The sequence below is a fragment of the Lampetra fluviatilis genome, chromosome 66 (assembly GCF_964198595.1).
Source record: "Lampetra fluviatilis chromosome 66, kcLamFluv1.1, whole genome shotgun sequence".
Lineage (NCBI taxonomy): Eukaryota > Metazoa > Chordata > Hyperoartia > Petromyzontiformes > Petromyzontidae > Lampetra > Lampetra fluviatilis.
In genome coordinates this window covers 6,460,656-6,474,308 of record NC_136340.1, presented here as the reverse complement: position 1 = coordinate 6,474,308, position 13,653 = coordinate 6,460,656, and the positions used below count along the sequence as shown (strand labels likewise).

Genomic DNA, 13,653 nt, shown 5'->3' with positions numbered 1-13,653 from the left:
TCTCACTCCACTCCCCTCCACGCACTCTCCTACCTCTCTCCTCTCATCTCACTCTACTCCCCTCCACGTTCTCTGCTCAGTGGAGTGTGGTGGCGAGGAAGGAGGGGGGGGATTTCCCTCATTGTCCTGTGCTGCTCCCACAGTCTAAAACTGCCTTCCTCTAATCTTAGAGGGATGTTTCTGTCATACATTCTGCAGGATGTACGGAATATTCTGGTGAAATAATTTCCTACATAGGGGCACAAACCCCAATAATAAGGCTACTTAACATGATTTTATTATACTCTTTTCCATGTGTTACTATCATGTCGTCGGTATCACTTTTCTCTATTATTTACCACCATTGGAATTGCCCTGTACACGAGAGGTTCTTGAACATAAAATGTGATGAAAGAAACTGAAATGTAAGGATTGTATTGGATATATTAAAGTCTCTATATATCTCTATATCACATTTTTTGGTGTAAATTGCCGATCGTCTCCCCAACATTTCTCACTGGGATGAATGTCGTTGAATCGGGCACTTTCGCGTGGGTAGGATCCTCCGCATGATCGACGAAGCAACATCAACTAATGGTTAGTTACAATTTGAATCGTAAGCCTTTCGTGAAAAACAACGGCAACACCATTTAAAATCTCGCGATCACAAAAAAAAAACTCCACGCAGCCTACCCAGATCACCAAGCGTTAGGCACATTACCAAACCTATATGCATCGATGATAATTGTTGTTTCACCATTTTATCTGGCAACAAATCTGACACCTTTTTTTACGTGGAGTCATGTTTGCATATACCACAATACCTGCATGTCTATGCAAACATGATTCCTCGTAAAAAAAAAGGTGTCAGTTTTGTTGCCAGATAAAAGGGTAAAAAAAACCTATTATCATATTTTTTACTGCCAAATGAGGTACCAATGATATATGTTTCGTTGTTGTATTAATTAACTGCCTTCAAAACTTCGTAATCCGCCGTTTCAAACTCAACCCAAATTCTACCATACATAGCCAACCGTGCCGTGTTTGTACGTGTTAAACTTCTTTCGCACCATACATAGCCAACCGTGCTATGTATGTTGAACTTCTATCGCACTCTACCTAGCCAGCGGTGCTCATTGGAAAGGAATGCCCACCAACATAATCGACCTTCACCGCCCCATTGCCCAGATCCTACGCTCCCCGCCCCCTGCGATCATCATGGACCACAACTCCACCATCTCCACCACCTCCGCGACCTTCGCCCCCACGTCACTGCACGACCTCATCTACGTCGACATCGCCTTCCGCGAGCCGCGTGCCCTCATGGCGTGCGCCTTCGCCCTCGTCCTCCTCGCCTACGCCCTCGCCTTGGCGGGCAACTCGCTGCTCTGCTTCGTCGTACTCCTCGACCCCCGCCTCCACCAGCCCCCGTACGCCCTCGTGTGCCTCCTGTCGTTTGTCGGCATCGCCGAGAGCACCGTCGCCCTGCCGCGCCTCCTCGTCGACCTCGCCAGCCACACCTCCATCGCCGCGGGCGAATGCCTCGCACGCATGTTCGTCTACCACACGCTCGTGCGCGCCCACGCCTACGTGCTCGTCGCCATGGCCGTCGACCGCTACCTCGCCGTGTGCCACCCGCTGCGCTACCGGGCTCTCGCCGCGGTCGCGGCGGCCTCGAGAACCGCGTCGGTCGCCGCGGCCGCCGGCGTCTCGGCAGCGGCGCTCCAGAGCGCCGGCTACATCGCCGTGGTCGGGCGCCTCCGCTTCTGCCGGGCGCGCGTCGTGCCATCGTCCACGTGCGACTTCTCGGCCGTGCGCCGGCTCATGTGCGGCGAGGCGAGCTACGAGGCGCCAGTCGTCTACGCCAACATCCTCCTGGGCACCGCGCTGCCGCTGGGGGCCGTCGCGGTCTCTTACGCGCTCATCCTGCGTGAGTGTCGGGGGCCGCGACTCCGCGGGGGTCGACGGAAGGCGCTGAGTACGTGCGTCACGCACCTGCTCCTCGTGCTGGTCTACTTCACCTCGATCTTCTTCACGTTCGCCACGGGCATCAGGCTGGGCACGCCCATGTCCGGCGAGGGGGTGACCGCCCTCCAGACCATGCAGTTCATCCTGCCGCCCGCGCTGAACCCTGTCATCTACGGACTCAGGACCGCCGAGGTCAGGCAAGGGCTGGCGAGGTTGTTGCCAAGTAAAATATGGCCCAGCAATTAGGGGCAAAGGGGGGGGTGGGGGTGATGATGGTGGCGGTGGTCGGTTGTTGTTTTAATTGTTGTTGTAAAGACTTACGCCGGTCCCATCAACGTAAAAAGATAAAATGAAACATCGCTTCCTGTCGTAGGCTCGATGTGAATCACACCAAAGGTTGAGAGGGTTCGTCCGAGCTGGCCACTGACCTTCAGTGTGGCCTGTGTAGAGCAACCACTGGAAATCCGCTTATGAGTTATTTGAGAGTCGGTGAATTCCAGAGAAAGGATGAATATAATAATAGTGTTTAGAACAGTGGTTATTAACCTGGGGTCGTGTAGTGTATAGTATTGTCTCGTGTAGTATATGGCATAGTGTGTATAGTAGTGTAGTGTATAGTCGTGTATAGTGTAATCTATAGTGTAGTGTATAGTGTAGTGTACAATAGTGTATAGTGTAGTGTATAGTAGTGTGGAGTGTATACTAGTGTATAGTGTAGTGTATAGTAGTGTTAAGCGTAGTGCATAACAGTGTACAGTGGAGTGTATAGTAGAGTGTATAGTGGAGTGCATAGTGTAGCATAAAGTAGTGTATAGTGTAGTTTATAGTGGAGTGGTTCTTAACCTGGGATGGGGGTCGATGCGAGACATTGCCAGATTTGTTTAGAAAGTAAATCGACAACACAAAATAAGCATGGGGCACGTAATGGTTCTTTCGGTAAAATCACGTAGAAAGAAAAAAATAAAATAATAACAATAAAATAATACAAATAAAAATGAAATAAATTGAATAATTTTTGTTTTAATGTTTTATTATTTGTATTATTATTTTTTGTTCACTTTATTTTCATTATTTTATTGTTATATATTTTTTATATCTACGTGACTTAACCGAAAGAACCATAGAATATCAATTCCTGCAGTCACGAAAGTTTTAAGTAAAACATTTACTTTTGTTTCATCAAAGTCCGTATTTATTAAGATGATACTTTTTTGCGTTACTATTGAGAAGCGAATGGGTGCAAGGCTGCAAGTGAAGGCTAAGAACCACTGGGTTAGAAAGCTCTTACCTTGATTCTTCGTAATTCCTCCTTTGTTTGGAGCAAATGTAGAAAATGGCCGTTCCGCTACGTTGCCTTGTGACGTCATCACCACACCACTCACCTCTCCTGTTGTCAGCCATTTTGAAGCATTACATTAATTAAATAAAGATGTGCTTACGTGCGTTGAACTTCTTTCGCACCGTACGTAGCCAACCGTGCTATGTGTATACGTATGTGTAGTGGTTCTTAACCAGGATAGGCTCTTGACACATTGCACTACCACTACACTCTCACACACTGCATTGAGTAAGTGGCTGATTGAGCCGCTGAGTGAGTGGCTGCGTGAGTGAGTGGCTGAATGAGTGGCTGCGTGAGTGAATGGCTGAGTGAATGACTTTCTGATTGAGCGAGTGGTTGGTTGAGAGAGTGAGTGAGTCGCTGAGAGAGTGAGTGGCTGGCTGAGTGAGTGAGTGACTGGTTGAGAGAGTGAGTGAGTCGCTGAGAGAGTGAGTGGCTGGCTGAGTGAGTGGCTGGCTGAGTGAGTGAGTGGCTGGCTGGGTGAGTGCAGTGGCCAGTCTCACCAAAATGCATACGAAAGCAAATAAAAACACAAACTGAAAGAAAATCTGACATAAGTGCAGCCACAAAGCGTCACTGGTTCACGTATCTCGCTCTCCCCTCTCTCCATTGTCTCGGTCGTTCCCTGGCTATTCCTGAGCACCGGCCATTTCGGACAGAGCAGGAGACACGTGCCACCCTCTTGCATCCCTGTTCACCCACCGTCTCCCCCTGGAGCCCCCACCACCCTCCCCACTAATTGCTAATTTGCTCCTTGCACAACGAGGCGTTCCCCTCGGCTGAAACGTGTCAACGCCGCTGCCGCAACAACAACCACCACCACCACCACCACACTCCACAACAACAACAACGACGACGAAAACCCTCACGCAACCACCGACCCTGAGGTCTTCCCTTGAGATGGTGTGCCGGGACAGGAGGGATGGGGGGATGGGGGGGAGGTGGGGGAGATGGGGGAGATGGGAGGTGGGGGGTTGGTGGTGGGGGGAGGTGGGGGGGTTGGTGGTGGGGGGAGGTGGGGGAGTGGATTTTTGGGGGGTGGGGGGGGGGGTTGGTGGTGGTGGGGGGCGTGGATTCGTGGGAGGGGGGAAATGGGGGTGGGGGGGTTGGTGGCGAGAGGTGGGGGAGTGGATTGTGGGGGGGTAGATTTTTGCGGGTGGGGGGGGGGGGGGTTGGTGGTGGTGGGGGGAGGTGGGGAAGTGGATTGGTGGGGGGAGTGGATTGGTGGGGGGAGGGAGAGGCGGGGACCCCACCACACATAAAAGACGGCACGCTCCGAGTCGCCTGTTGAGAAGAAGGATTTCAACAACAAGTGACGAGATCGTCGTCCATCATCATCAGCATCATTATTTGTCATCATCGGTAGGATTGTTGTTTTAATTGACGTGATAGAAACTCCGACGTTGCTTTGTTATTTTGCTGAGCTGAGATTCTTGCAATTGAGGGGCGACAAACGGGTGAGTTCTAGAGAACATCGCCATCGCCACGACCATCATCATCATCATCATGTCTGGCAGCATCGTGATCATGATCCGAATCACCATCATCACCAGCGTGATGATAACCATCAGTATCAACATCATCATCATCATCACCATCATCACCATCATCACCATGATCACTATTACAGGTAGCATCTTGATCATCATCATTATAATCTTTACCTGCAGAATGATGATGATGATTATCATCATCATCATCATCATCATCATCAAAATCACCATCATCATCATTACCAGCAGCATCATGATCAACATTATCATTATCACCACCATCATCACCATCAAAGGGAGCATCATCATCATGATCATGATGATGATCAGCGTCAGAATAATTGATAGATTTACCATGAAAGATCTTAGGCTTCGGGGCAGTGTGCTGGATGAGGTTTGAGTGTCGGGTGTTATGGATTCTGCGACGTGATATAGCCACGACTACCACCCAATCTGGAGGCAGCTGCACCACACGAGTTCTAAAGAGTGAGTGGAGTTTGTATGATCTTCCCCTGTTCTACAGAGTGAGAGTGAGTGGAGTTTGTATGATCTCCCCCTGTTCTACAGAGTGAATGAGTGGAGTTTGTATGATCTCCCCCTGTTCTACAGAGTGAGAGTGAGTAGAGTTTGTATGATCTCCCCCTGTACTACAGAGCGAGAGTTAGTGGAGTTCGTATGATCTCCCCATCTTCTACAGAGTGAGAGTGAGTGGAGTTTATATGATCTCCCCGTGTTCTACAGAGTAAAAGTGAGTGGAGTTTGTATGATCTCTCCATGTTCTACAGAGTGAGAGTGAGTGGAGTTTATATGATCTCCCCATGTTCTACATAGTGAAAGTGAGTGGAGTTTGTATGATCTCCCCATGTTCTACTGAGCGAGAGTGAGTGGAGTTAGTATGATCTCCACCTGTACTACAGAGGGAGAGTCAGTGGAGTTTGTATGATCTCCCCCTGTTCTACAGAGTGTGTGGAGTTTGTATGATCTCCCCATGTTCTACAGAGCGAGAGTGAGTGGCGTTTGTGTGATCTCCCCCTGTTCTACAGAGTGAGAGTGAGTGGAGTTTGTAGAACAGGGGAAGATCATACAAACTCCACTCACTCACTCTGTAGAACAGGGGGAGATCATACAGAGTGATTGAGTGGAGTTTGTATGATCTCCCGCTGTTCTACAGAGTGAGAGTGATTGGAGTTTGTAGAACAGGGGGAGATCATACAAACTCCACTCACTCACTCTGTAGAACAGGGGGAGATCATACATAGTGAGTGTAGTTTGTATGATCTCCTCCTGTTCTACAGAGTGAATGAGTGGAGTTTGTATGATCTCCCCCTGTTCTATAGGGTGAGAGTGAGTGTAGTTTGTATGATCTCCCCCTGTTCTATAGAGTGAGTGAGTGGAGTTTGTATGATCACCCCCTGTTCTACAGAGTGATAGTGAGTGGAGTTTGTAGAACAGGGGGAGATCATACAAACTCCACTCACTCACTCTGTAGAACAGGGGGAGATCATACAGAGTCAGTCTAGTTTGTATGATCTCCTCCTGTTCTACAGAGTGAATGAGTGGAGTTTGTATGATCTCCCCCTGTTCTATAGGGTGAGAGTGAGTGGAGTTTGTATGAGCTCCCCCTGTTCTACAGAGTGAGTGAGTGGAGTTTGTATGATCTCCCCATGTTCTACTGAGCGAGAGTGAGTGGAGTTAGTATGATCTCCTCCTGTTCTACAGAATGAGTCAGTGTAGTTTGTATGATCTCCCCCTGTACTACAGTGTGAGAGTGAGTGGTATTTGTATGATCTCCCCCTGTTCTATAGAGTGAGTGGAGTTTGTATGATCTCCCCCTGTTCTACAGAGTGAGAGTGAGTGGAGTTTGTATGATCTCCCCCTGTTCTAAAGAGTGAGAGTGAGTGGAGATTGTATGATCTCCCTATGTTCTACAGAGCGAGAGTGAGTGGCGTTTGTGTGATCTCCCCCTGTCCTACAGAGTGAGATTGAGTGGAGTGTATATGATCTCCTCCTGTTCTACAGAGTGAATGAGTGGGGTGTGTATGATCTCCCCCTGTTCTACAGAGTGATAGTGAGTGGAGTTTGTATGATCTCCCCCTGTTCTACAGAGTGAATGAGTTGAGTTTATATGATCTCCCCCTGTTCTACAGAGTGAGAGTGAGTGGAGTTTGTATGATCTCCACCTGTCCTACAGAGTGAGTGGAGTTTGTATGATCTCCCCCTGTCCTACAGAGTGAGTGGAGTTTGTATGATCTCCCCCTGTCCTACAGAGTGAGAGTGAGTGGAGTTTGTATGATCTCCCCCTGTCCTACAGAGTGAGTGGAGTTTGTATGATCTCCCCCTGTCCTACAGAGTGAGAGTGAGTGGAGTTTGTATGATCTCCCCCTGTCCTACAGAGTGAGTGGAGTTTGTATGATCTCCCCCTGTTCTACAGAGTGAATGAGTTGAGTTTATATGATCTCCCCCTGTTCTACAGAGTGAGAGTGAGTGGAGTTTGTATGATATCCCCCTGTCCTACAGAGTGAGTGGAGTTTGTATGATCTCCCCCTGTCCTACAGAGTGAGTGGAGTTTCTATGATCTCCCCCTGTTCTACAGAGTGAGAGTGACGTCATTTGCTGATATCCAGTAGCATCTATAAAGGCCGGAACGGCACACCAGCGGGTGGGTGGCCAACACCACGCCGCCTTTGTCTCCTCAGAGGCGATGTTTACACACTGCACCAGTTACTCATTTGAGTCCGAGTCGACCTAGGGAAGGCCCACGAAAGATTCAGATAATCGTCACTGGTGTTGGCCGTGAGCGGGAATCGAACTTGGGTGGCCAGGTTTGTAGGGCAGCGTAACGATAACCGCTACACTACTGCTACCCGCACACACACACACACGTGCACAAAGTGTCACACTCACAGATCCACACTCACACACTCATACAGTCACTCAGATCCAGATACATACAGATCCACACACACACAGAGCCACACACACTCATACTCACACAGTCACTCACAGATCCACACACACACAGAGCCACACAGTCACTCACAGTTCCACACACACACAGATCCACACTCACACAGTTTGCATGTCCTACCTGTGGTAGCGTGGATTTTTTTCTCCGCAATTATAACCGTGCGTTTAGACTATTTTGATTATTTTACGGCTGTAAATGTCCAAATTATGGGCCACTTTGTTGAGCGGCTATCATTTGAAGTGGCCAAGTCGCTTTAGGGTGATACCTCAATGGGCTTTGCCCGATAGGATGGGGGATGGGTTGGTGTTGCATATGTATATACCGGTTATTACCGTTATTGAACTCCTATCATGTTTTTGTATTGTTTTTTCGGTAAAGTCACGTAGGTAAAAAAAGTTAAAATTAAAGTTAAAATTAATAAAAGTCAATAAAAATAAAATTAAAATTAAAATCACGACGTTTCGGAGGCAACACAAGCTTCCGTCTTCAGGTGGAACCGTCACAGCACGACTGCTGCATTAAGTAAGATAAATTCCAAGAAAACAGTCCTCGTATATATACTGGTTGAGGGTGGGAGGAGCCATTGTGAGGTTCGGTGCAGTTGAAGCACGCTGCTAGGAATGAGCCTTTGTTGTGTAGACTGGTTGAAATGGGAGGTTCCAAGAGTTGTTAAGGTGCGGCTATTGTAAAGGTGCGGCTGCTGTGAATAGGACTGAGCCTTTGTTATGTAGATGAAACAGCACTTTTGCTACGTTGCTGGGATTAATTCTAGATTTGTCAAATATGTGTGGTAAAACTTAAAGCAGGAAAACCAGTGTGTGAAAAAAGAAGAAGAAACTATACGGTAACTGAAGAATAGTGTCTGTCAAATAAGATGGTCCAAATATGTGTAAATGGTTAATAACATCTTTCCAATGATGACTAAGTTTGTACCCATCATCACGGTTGAAATTATGTCTGTTTGCATATTTGGATGGCTTCGTGTACAAACCTTTGATGGTAGACAGGAGGTTTGCAGAGCACCTTGGTCTCGGAAAAGACAATTGTGTTTGTTGTAATATTCTTACCCCGTGCCCATACTGAACATTTGTGAAAAATAGCTTTGTAGCTCATGGGATTCCTCCAAATATTCTGATTCTGACCTCTGGCGATGATGTTTTCTGACAACGAATTGACATCACGGAAAACCACATGTGCTTGAAAATTAATAACAGCTTTTATCCTTTCTGGCAATGACACGGGAGGTGTTAAGATGTTCAAAAACCAAATAGATACATTTTGTAAGGAATTAAGTCTGCATTAAGCACACGTACTTGTAGTGAACATGTAAACAAATATGCTCTGATAATACATGGGCATTGTCTTTGACTCAGAGTGGCCTTACACCAGAGACAGCCTTCTTCATGGCCTAGTTTCACCAGTGTCAGATCAGAGAGCGCCAAAAGGTGAACAGTATGAAGACAATGCACGTATCAGAGCATTTTGTAGCTCAGGGTGAACAGCTATATCGCGGGACCTACATTCTATCATTAATACTTTAATACTGGCGAAAATATCACGTGAAATGCATCTGATTCTTTTCACAGCGGTATCCAGCGGAACGTGCGAACTAAGCACTCGTTCAAGCTTGATCCCTCCCCTCCCCCCTCCCACAGTCCCACCCTCGAATTTTTGGGAAAAGCAAAGGGGAGAGGAGTCACGTGGGAGGGGACGGCGGCAGCAGTGGCCGCAATTTTCCTGCTTGCAGCAAATTACAAAATGGAGGACGGCCCCAGGCCGAACGTCTCTGCACCCCTCCTCGTCGCCGCTGCGACGGACCTCATCCGCATCGAAACGGTGTTCCGCGAGCCGCCCACCGTCAGGCGCTTCGTGTTCGCCTTCCTCCTCCTCGTCTATGCCCTCACTCTGGCGGCCAATTCGCTGCTGTGCCTCGCCATCGCCCGCGACCGTCGTCTGCACAAGCCCATGCACCTGCTCGTCGCTGCGCTGGCCCTCACCGACCTGGTGGAGAACACCAACGCGCTACCGCGCACGATGTACGACCTCGTCGGCGACTCCCCCTACATCTCGGTGCCCTGGTGCATTGCCAAGATGTTCACCTACCACGTGTCCTTCCGCGTGCATGGCTACATCCTGGCGGCCATGGCTGCCGACCGCTACCTGGCGGTGTGCCGACCGCTCGCCTACCGCAGCGCGGCCTCCAACGCCATCGCCCTCAAGGCCCTGGCCTTCGCCGTCGCGCTCGCCGCTGCCCAGGGCCTCGGCTACGTCGCCATCGCGGTTAATTTCGACCTGTGCAAGCCGCGCTCGTTGCTGACATCCACGTGCGACTTCCTGGCCCTGAGAGTGCTGTCCTGCAACCACGTCGCCCTCGGGCAGGCGTACACCTTCGCCATGTCGGTTGTGGGCATAGCGCTGCCTCTGTGCGCCATCGCGGCTTTCTACACGCTCGTCCTGCACGAGTGCCGCAAGCCGTCCCTCCGCCGTGGCCGGAACAAGGCCCTGCGCACATGCGGCACCCACCTCCTGGTGGCGGCCGTTTACTTCAGTGCCATCCTCGCGACGTTCGCCAGCGGCGCGGGGGGCGGCACCCCCTCGTCCGCGGCATCGCCGGAGCTGAGCGTGTCGCTCCAGAGCCTGCAGTTCGTCCTGCCGCCGGTGCTCAACCCCATTGTCTACGGCCTGCGGACGGCCGAGGTGAAGGAGAGCCTTGTCAGGTTCTTGCGGAGCCGGGTTTGGCCTGGGAAGCCTATCTCCCCTTTGCAGGAAGACACGAGAATCGGGTAGCTCTCTCAACTCCCTGCAGGATGCGCCGTACCACGTCCACACAGATGCAAAAATAACACTCGACCTCCTCGGTGGTGCTGGACAATAACGCTGTGGTTGATGTGAGCAATGCCATATGAGGAATGGCCAATTCCAATTGGCTTTTCCCCTCATGGCGCTTGTAGCCACCACAGCGGCCAATGGTATCTCTGGACGGGTGCGATGGGCTGGTAACACCTCCACCTTCAATTCAAATTCCACAAAAACACGTGTAAAAAATCTAACTAAGCCTGTCCCGGAGACCGCGGGGGGACAGGCGTCTATGACGTTACCTGGCCATACCCCATTTGGCTGAGTCAGGAGACTTATCTTCTACCCTCGGGGTTGCTCTAGAAATGTCAAACAAATCACTGCAAGTGGCCATGTTGAATGTTCAAACGCTCACTGCGCAGAAGAGCTACCACTCCTCTGTTGGTAACTGGACCGGTACCACCTGGATCTCTGCAGCATTCAGGAGGTACGGTGGATTGGCTGTGGGTCCAGTCACCATGAGGGGTGTACAGTCCACTACTCGGGCAGGAGACTGCCAAACAACAGATAGTGGTTCTTCTTCTGAACAAAAACATGAAGGGAGCATGGGAGCATGGCGGTCGTGTTTGGGAAGTTGTAAGCCCCAGGCAACTGTGAGCTCGCCATCCTATCAACAGGAGGTGAGGGATGGTGGTGGTTGCTTATGTCCCTACAGAAGGAGGAATGCAGGCAAGGCCGATGTGTCAGATGCCTTCTATGGCATTCTTTGGTTCTTTCAGTAAAGTCACGTAGGTATAAAATAAATCGCGACGTTTCGATCACAACACAAGCGGTCGTCCTCAGACAGAAACAAATATAATCCAGCAGTGGAACTGCTGAACAAGCGAGAGAGCAGTTACAACAAGGACATGTAATAAGGGAAGGTGGCGTTTGTGTGCAGACTGTACTATATGACATCATAATAACAGTGTTTAAGAAGGGAGACTGCACAGACTGTAAACAACTACAGGGAAATCTCTCTTTTCAGTGTGCCGGGAAATGTTCTGGCAAGGATTATTCAACATTGCTTAGCCAGACACGCTGAGGAGAGGCTTGCGGAGACCCAATGGTTTCACCCCAGGGCGGTCCTGCACAGACGCCATATTTTCTGTCAGTTTGCTATAGCAGATGTGTAGGGAATTCCAAAAGGACCTACATCTCTGCTTTATTGACCTGGCCAAGGATTATGATACCATACAAAGGCCTGGGCTCTAGATTTTTTTTTCCATCCTGTCGGAGTTCCTGACTCTCTGCTAACAATATTTAAGGACCTTCATGATTGTGGGCAGGCCCGGGTAAAGATGCGTGGCCAGGAATTGGAGCCATTCCCTGTTCACCTTGGGGTTCGACATGGATGTCCTCTGGCTCCCACATTATTTAAAAAAGCTTGACCACGTAGTTAGAGAAGCCTCCATCCCTGTACTGGAGGAATCTCCATCTAGTACAGATACAATAGGAGTCTGATCGATGCCGGGTGCGGTCAACCATGTTACGTATGCCGATGATCTGGCGATTGCTGCTCACTCAGCGGAAGAGTTGGAGGCACTGCTGCTAAACCTAGAGCATGCCACGAAGAGGTCGGGTATTATCATCAGCCCCTCTAAAACTAAGCACCTGCCTGGGTATTGGGTGCCATAAAACACTCCACCCCCTCAGCTTCCCATTGGTTGTGGAGAGAATGGAGAGTTTTCCATACCTGGGCAGTGTGCTTAAGACAGGCTCTGGTTTGAAAGCAGAATTCTCACTCCAAATCAGTCTAGCGGCATTATATTTTCATCGACTGGATTACGCTGTGTGGAAGCTACCTGGTCTGCCACTCCACTCAAAGCTTCGGGTCTTCTCGGCAATGATCATCCCCTCCCTTCTGTACGCTTGCGAAACGTGGACCCCCCCTAACGGAACATCTTCAGCAGTAAGAAACATTCAGGCTGACCTGCCTAAAATCCTTCCTGGGTTTATCCAGGCTGGCTAATAAATCCTTGAAATATTTGGACAAAGTCACATCGGTGAGCTCCTCCGGCAGGCAAGGCTGCGTTGGCTGGGTCATGTAGCCCGCATGCCCAGCCACCGCATGCCTAAACAGCTTTTGTTCAGCCGGATAGAGGGGGCTAAACGGGCGCAGCTACATCGCAGTGGTAGCGCGCCTCCACTTTTGCCGGGGGCACATCGTCAGATTTGTTTAGAAAAGTAAATCATTGACAACACAAATTAAGCATGGGGCATGGAAGTTACAATTTATTTATTTCTGTTAAAGTCACGTAGATAGAAAAAAATAATGATAACAATAAAATAATACATATAAAAATGAAAAAAGTGAATAAAAAAAGATAAAATAATTTAATATTTTTTTTTTTTATTATTTTCAGTTTTTTATTCACTCTATTTTCATTTTTATTATTTCATTGTAATAATGTTTTTCTATCTCGCACGCCTCCGCTTCTGCCGGGGGCACATCGTGCTCTCGTCCATGTGCGACTTTTCGGCCGTGCGCCGGCTCATGTGCGGCGAGGCGAGCTACGAGACGCCAGTCGTCTACGCCAACATCCTCCTGGGCACCGCGCTGCCACTGGGCGCCGTCACGGTCTCTTACGCGCTCATCCTGCGTGAGTGCCGCGGGCCGCAACTCCGCGGGCGCCGGAGGGCGCTGAGCACGTGCGTCACGAACCTGCTCCTCGTGACTCTAGATTTGAAGCTTTCGTGACTGCAAGGATTCATATTCTTAGATTGTTTTCTCTCAGTTCAACCAGTCTACACAACAAAGGCTCATTCCTAGCAGCGTGCTTCAGCCGCACCGAACCTCACAATAATAATATCCAGGGCCTACCTTGGCTCCTCCCACCCTCAACCAGTATATATACAAGGACGGTTTCTTGGAATTTCTCTCTCACTTGATACAGCTATCGTGCTGTGACGGTTCCACCTGAAGACGGAAGCTTGTGTTGCCTCCGAAACGTCGTGATTTTTAATTTACTTTTAATAATTTTTATTTTAAATTGTTTACCTACTGCTCCTCGTGCTCTGCTTGCGAGTGATTTGAGAGTCGGTGAATTCTGGAGAAACGATGAATATAA

General features: G+C 49.3%; 2 protein-coding genes across 2 annotated transcripts; both read left to right on the top strand.

Moving 5' to 3' along the window:
* Nucleotides 1-1,125: 1,125 nt before the first annotated feature.
* On the top strand, nucleotides 1,126-2,193 carry LOC144952155 (olfactory receptor 52D1-like). The gene has a single exon (XM_078882559.1). It carries the CDS (start codon nucleotides 1,126-1,128, stop codon nucleotides 2,191-2,193), a length of 1,068 nt encoding a protein of 355 aa, XP_078738685.1.
* A 7,312-nt stretch (nucleotides 2,194-9,505) lies between these two features.
* Nucleotides 9,506-10,534, top strand: LOC144952154 (olfactory receptor 2M3-like). The gene has a single exon (XM_078882557.1). It carries the CDS (start codon nucleotides 9,506-9,508, stop codon nucleotides 10,532-10,534), a length of 1,029 nt encoding a protein of 342 aa, XP_078738683.1.
* The last annotated feature ends 3,119 nt before the right edge of the window (nucleotides 10,535-13,653 follow it).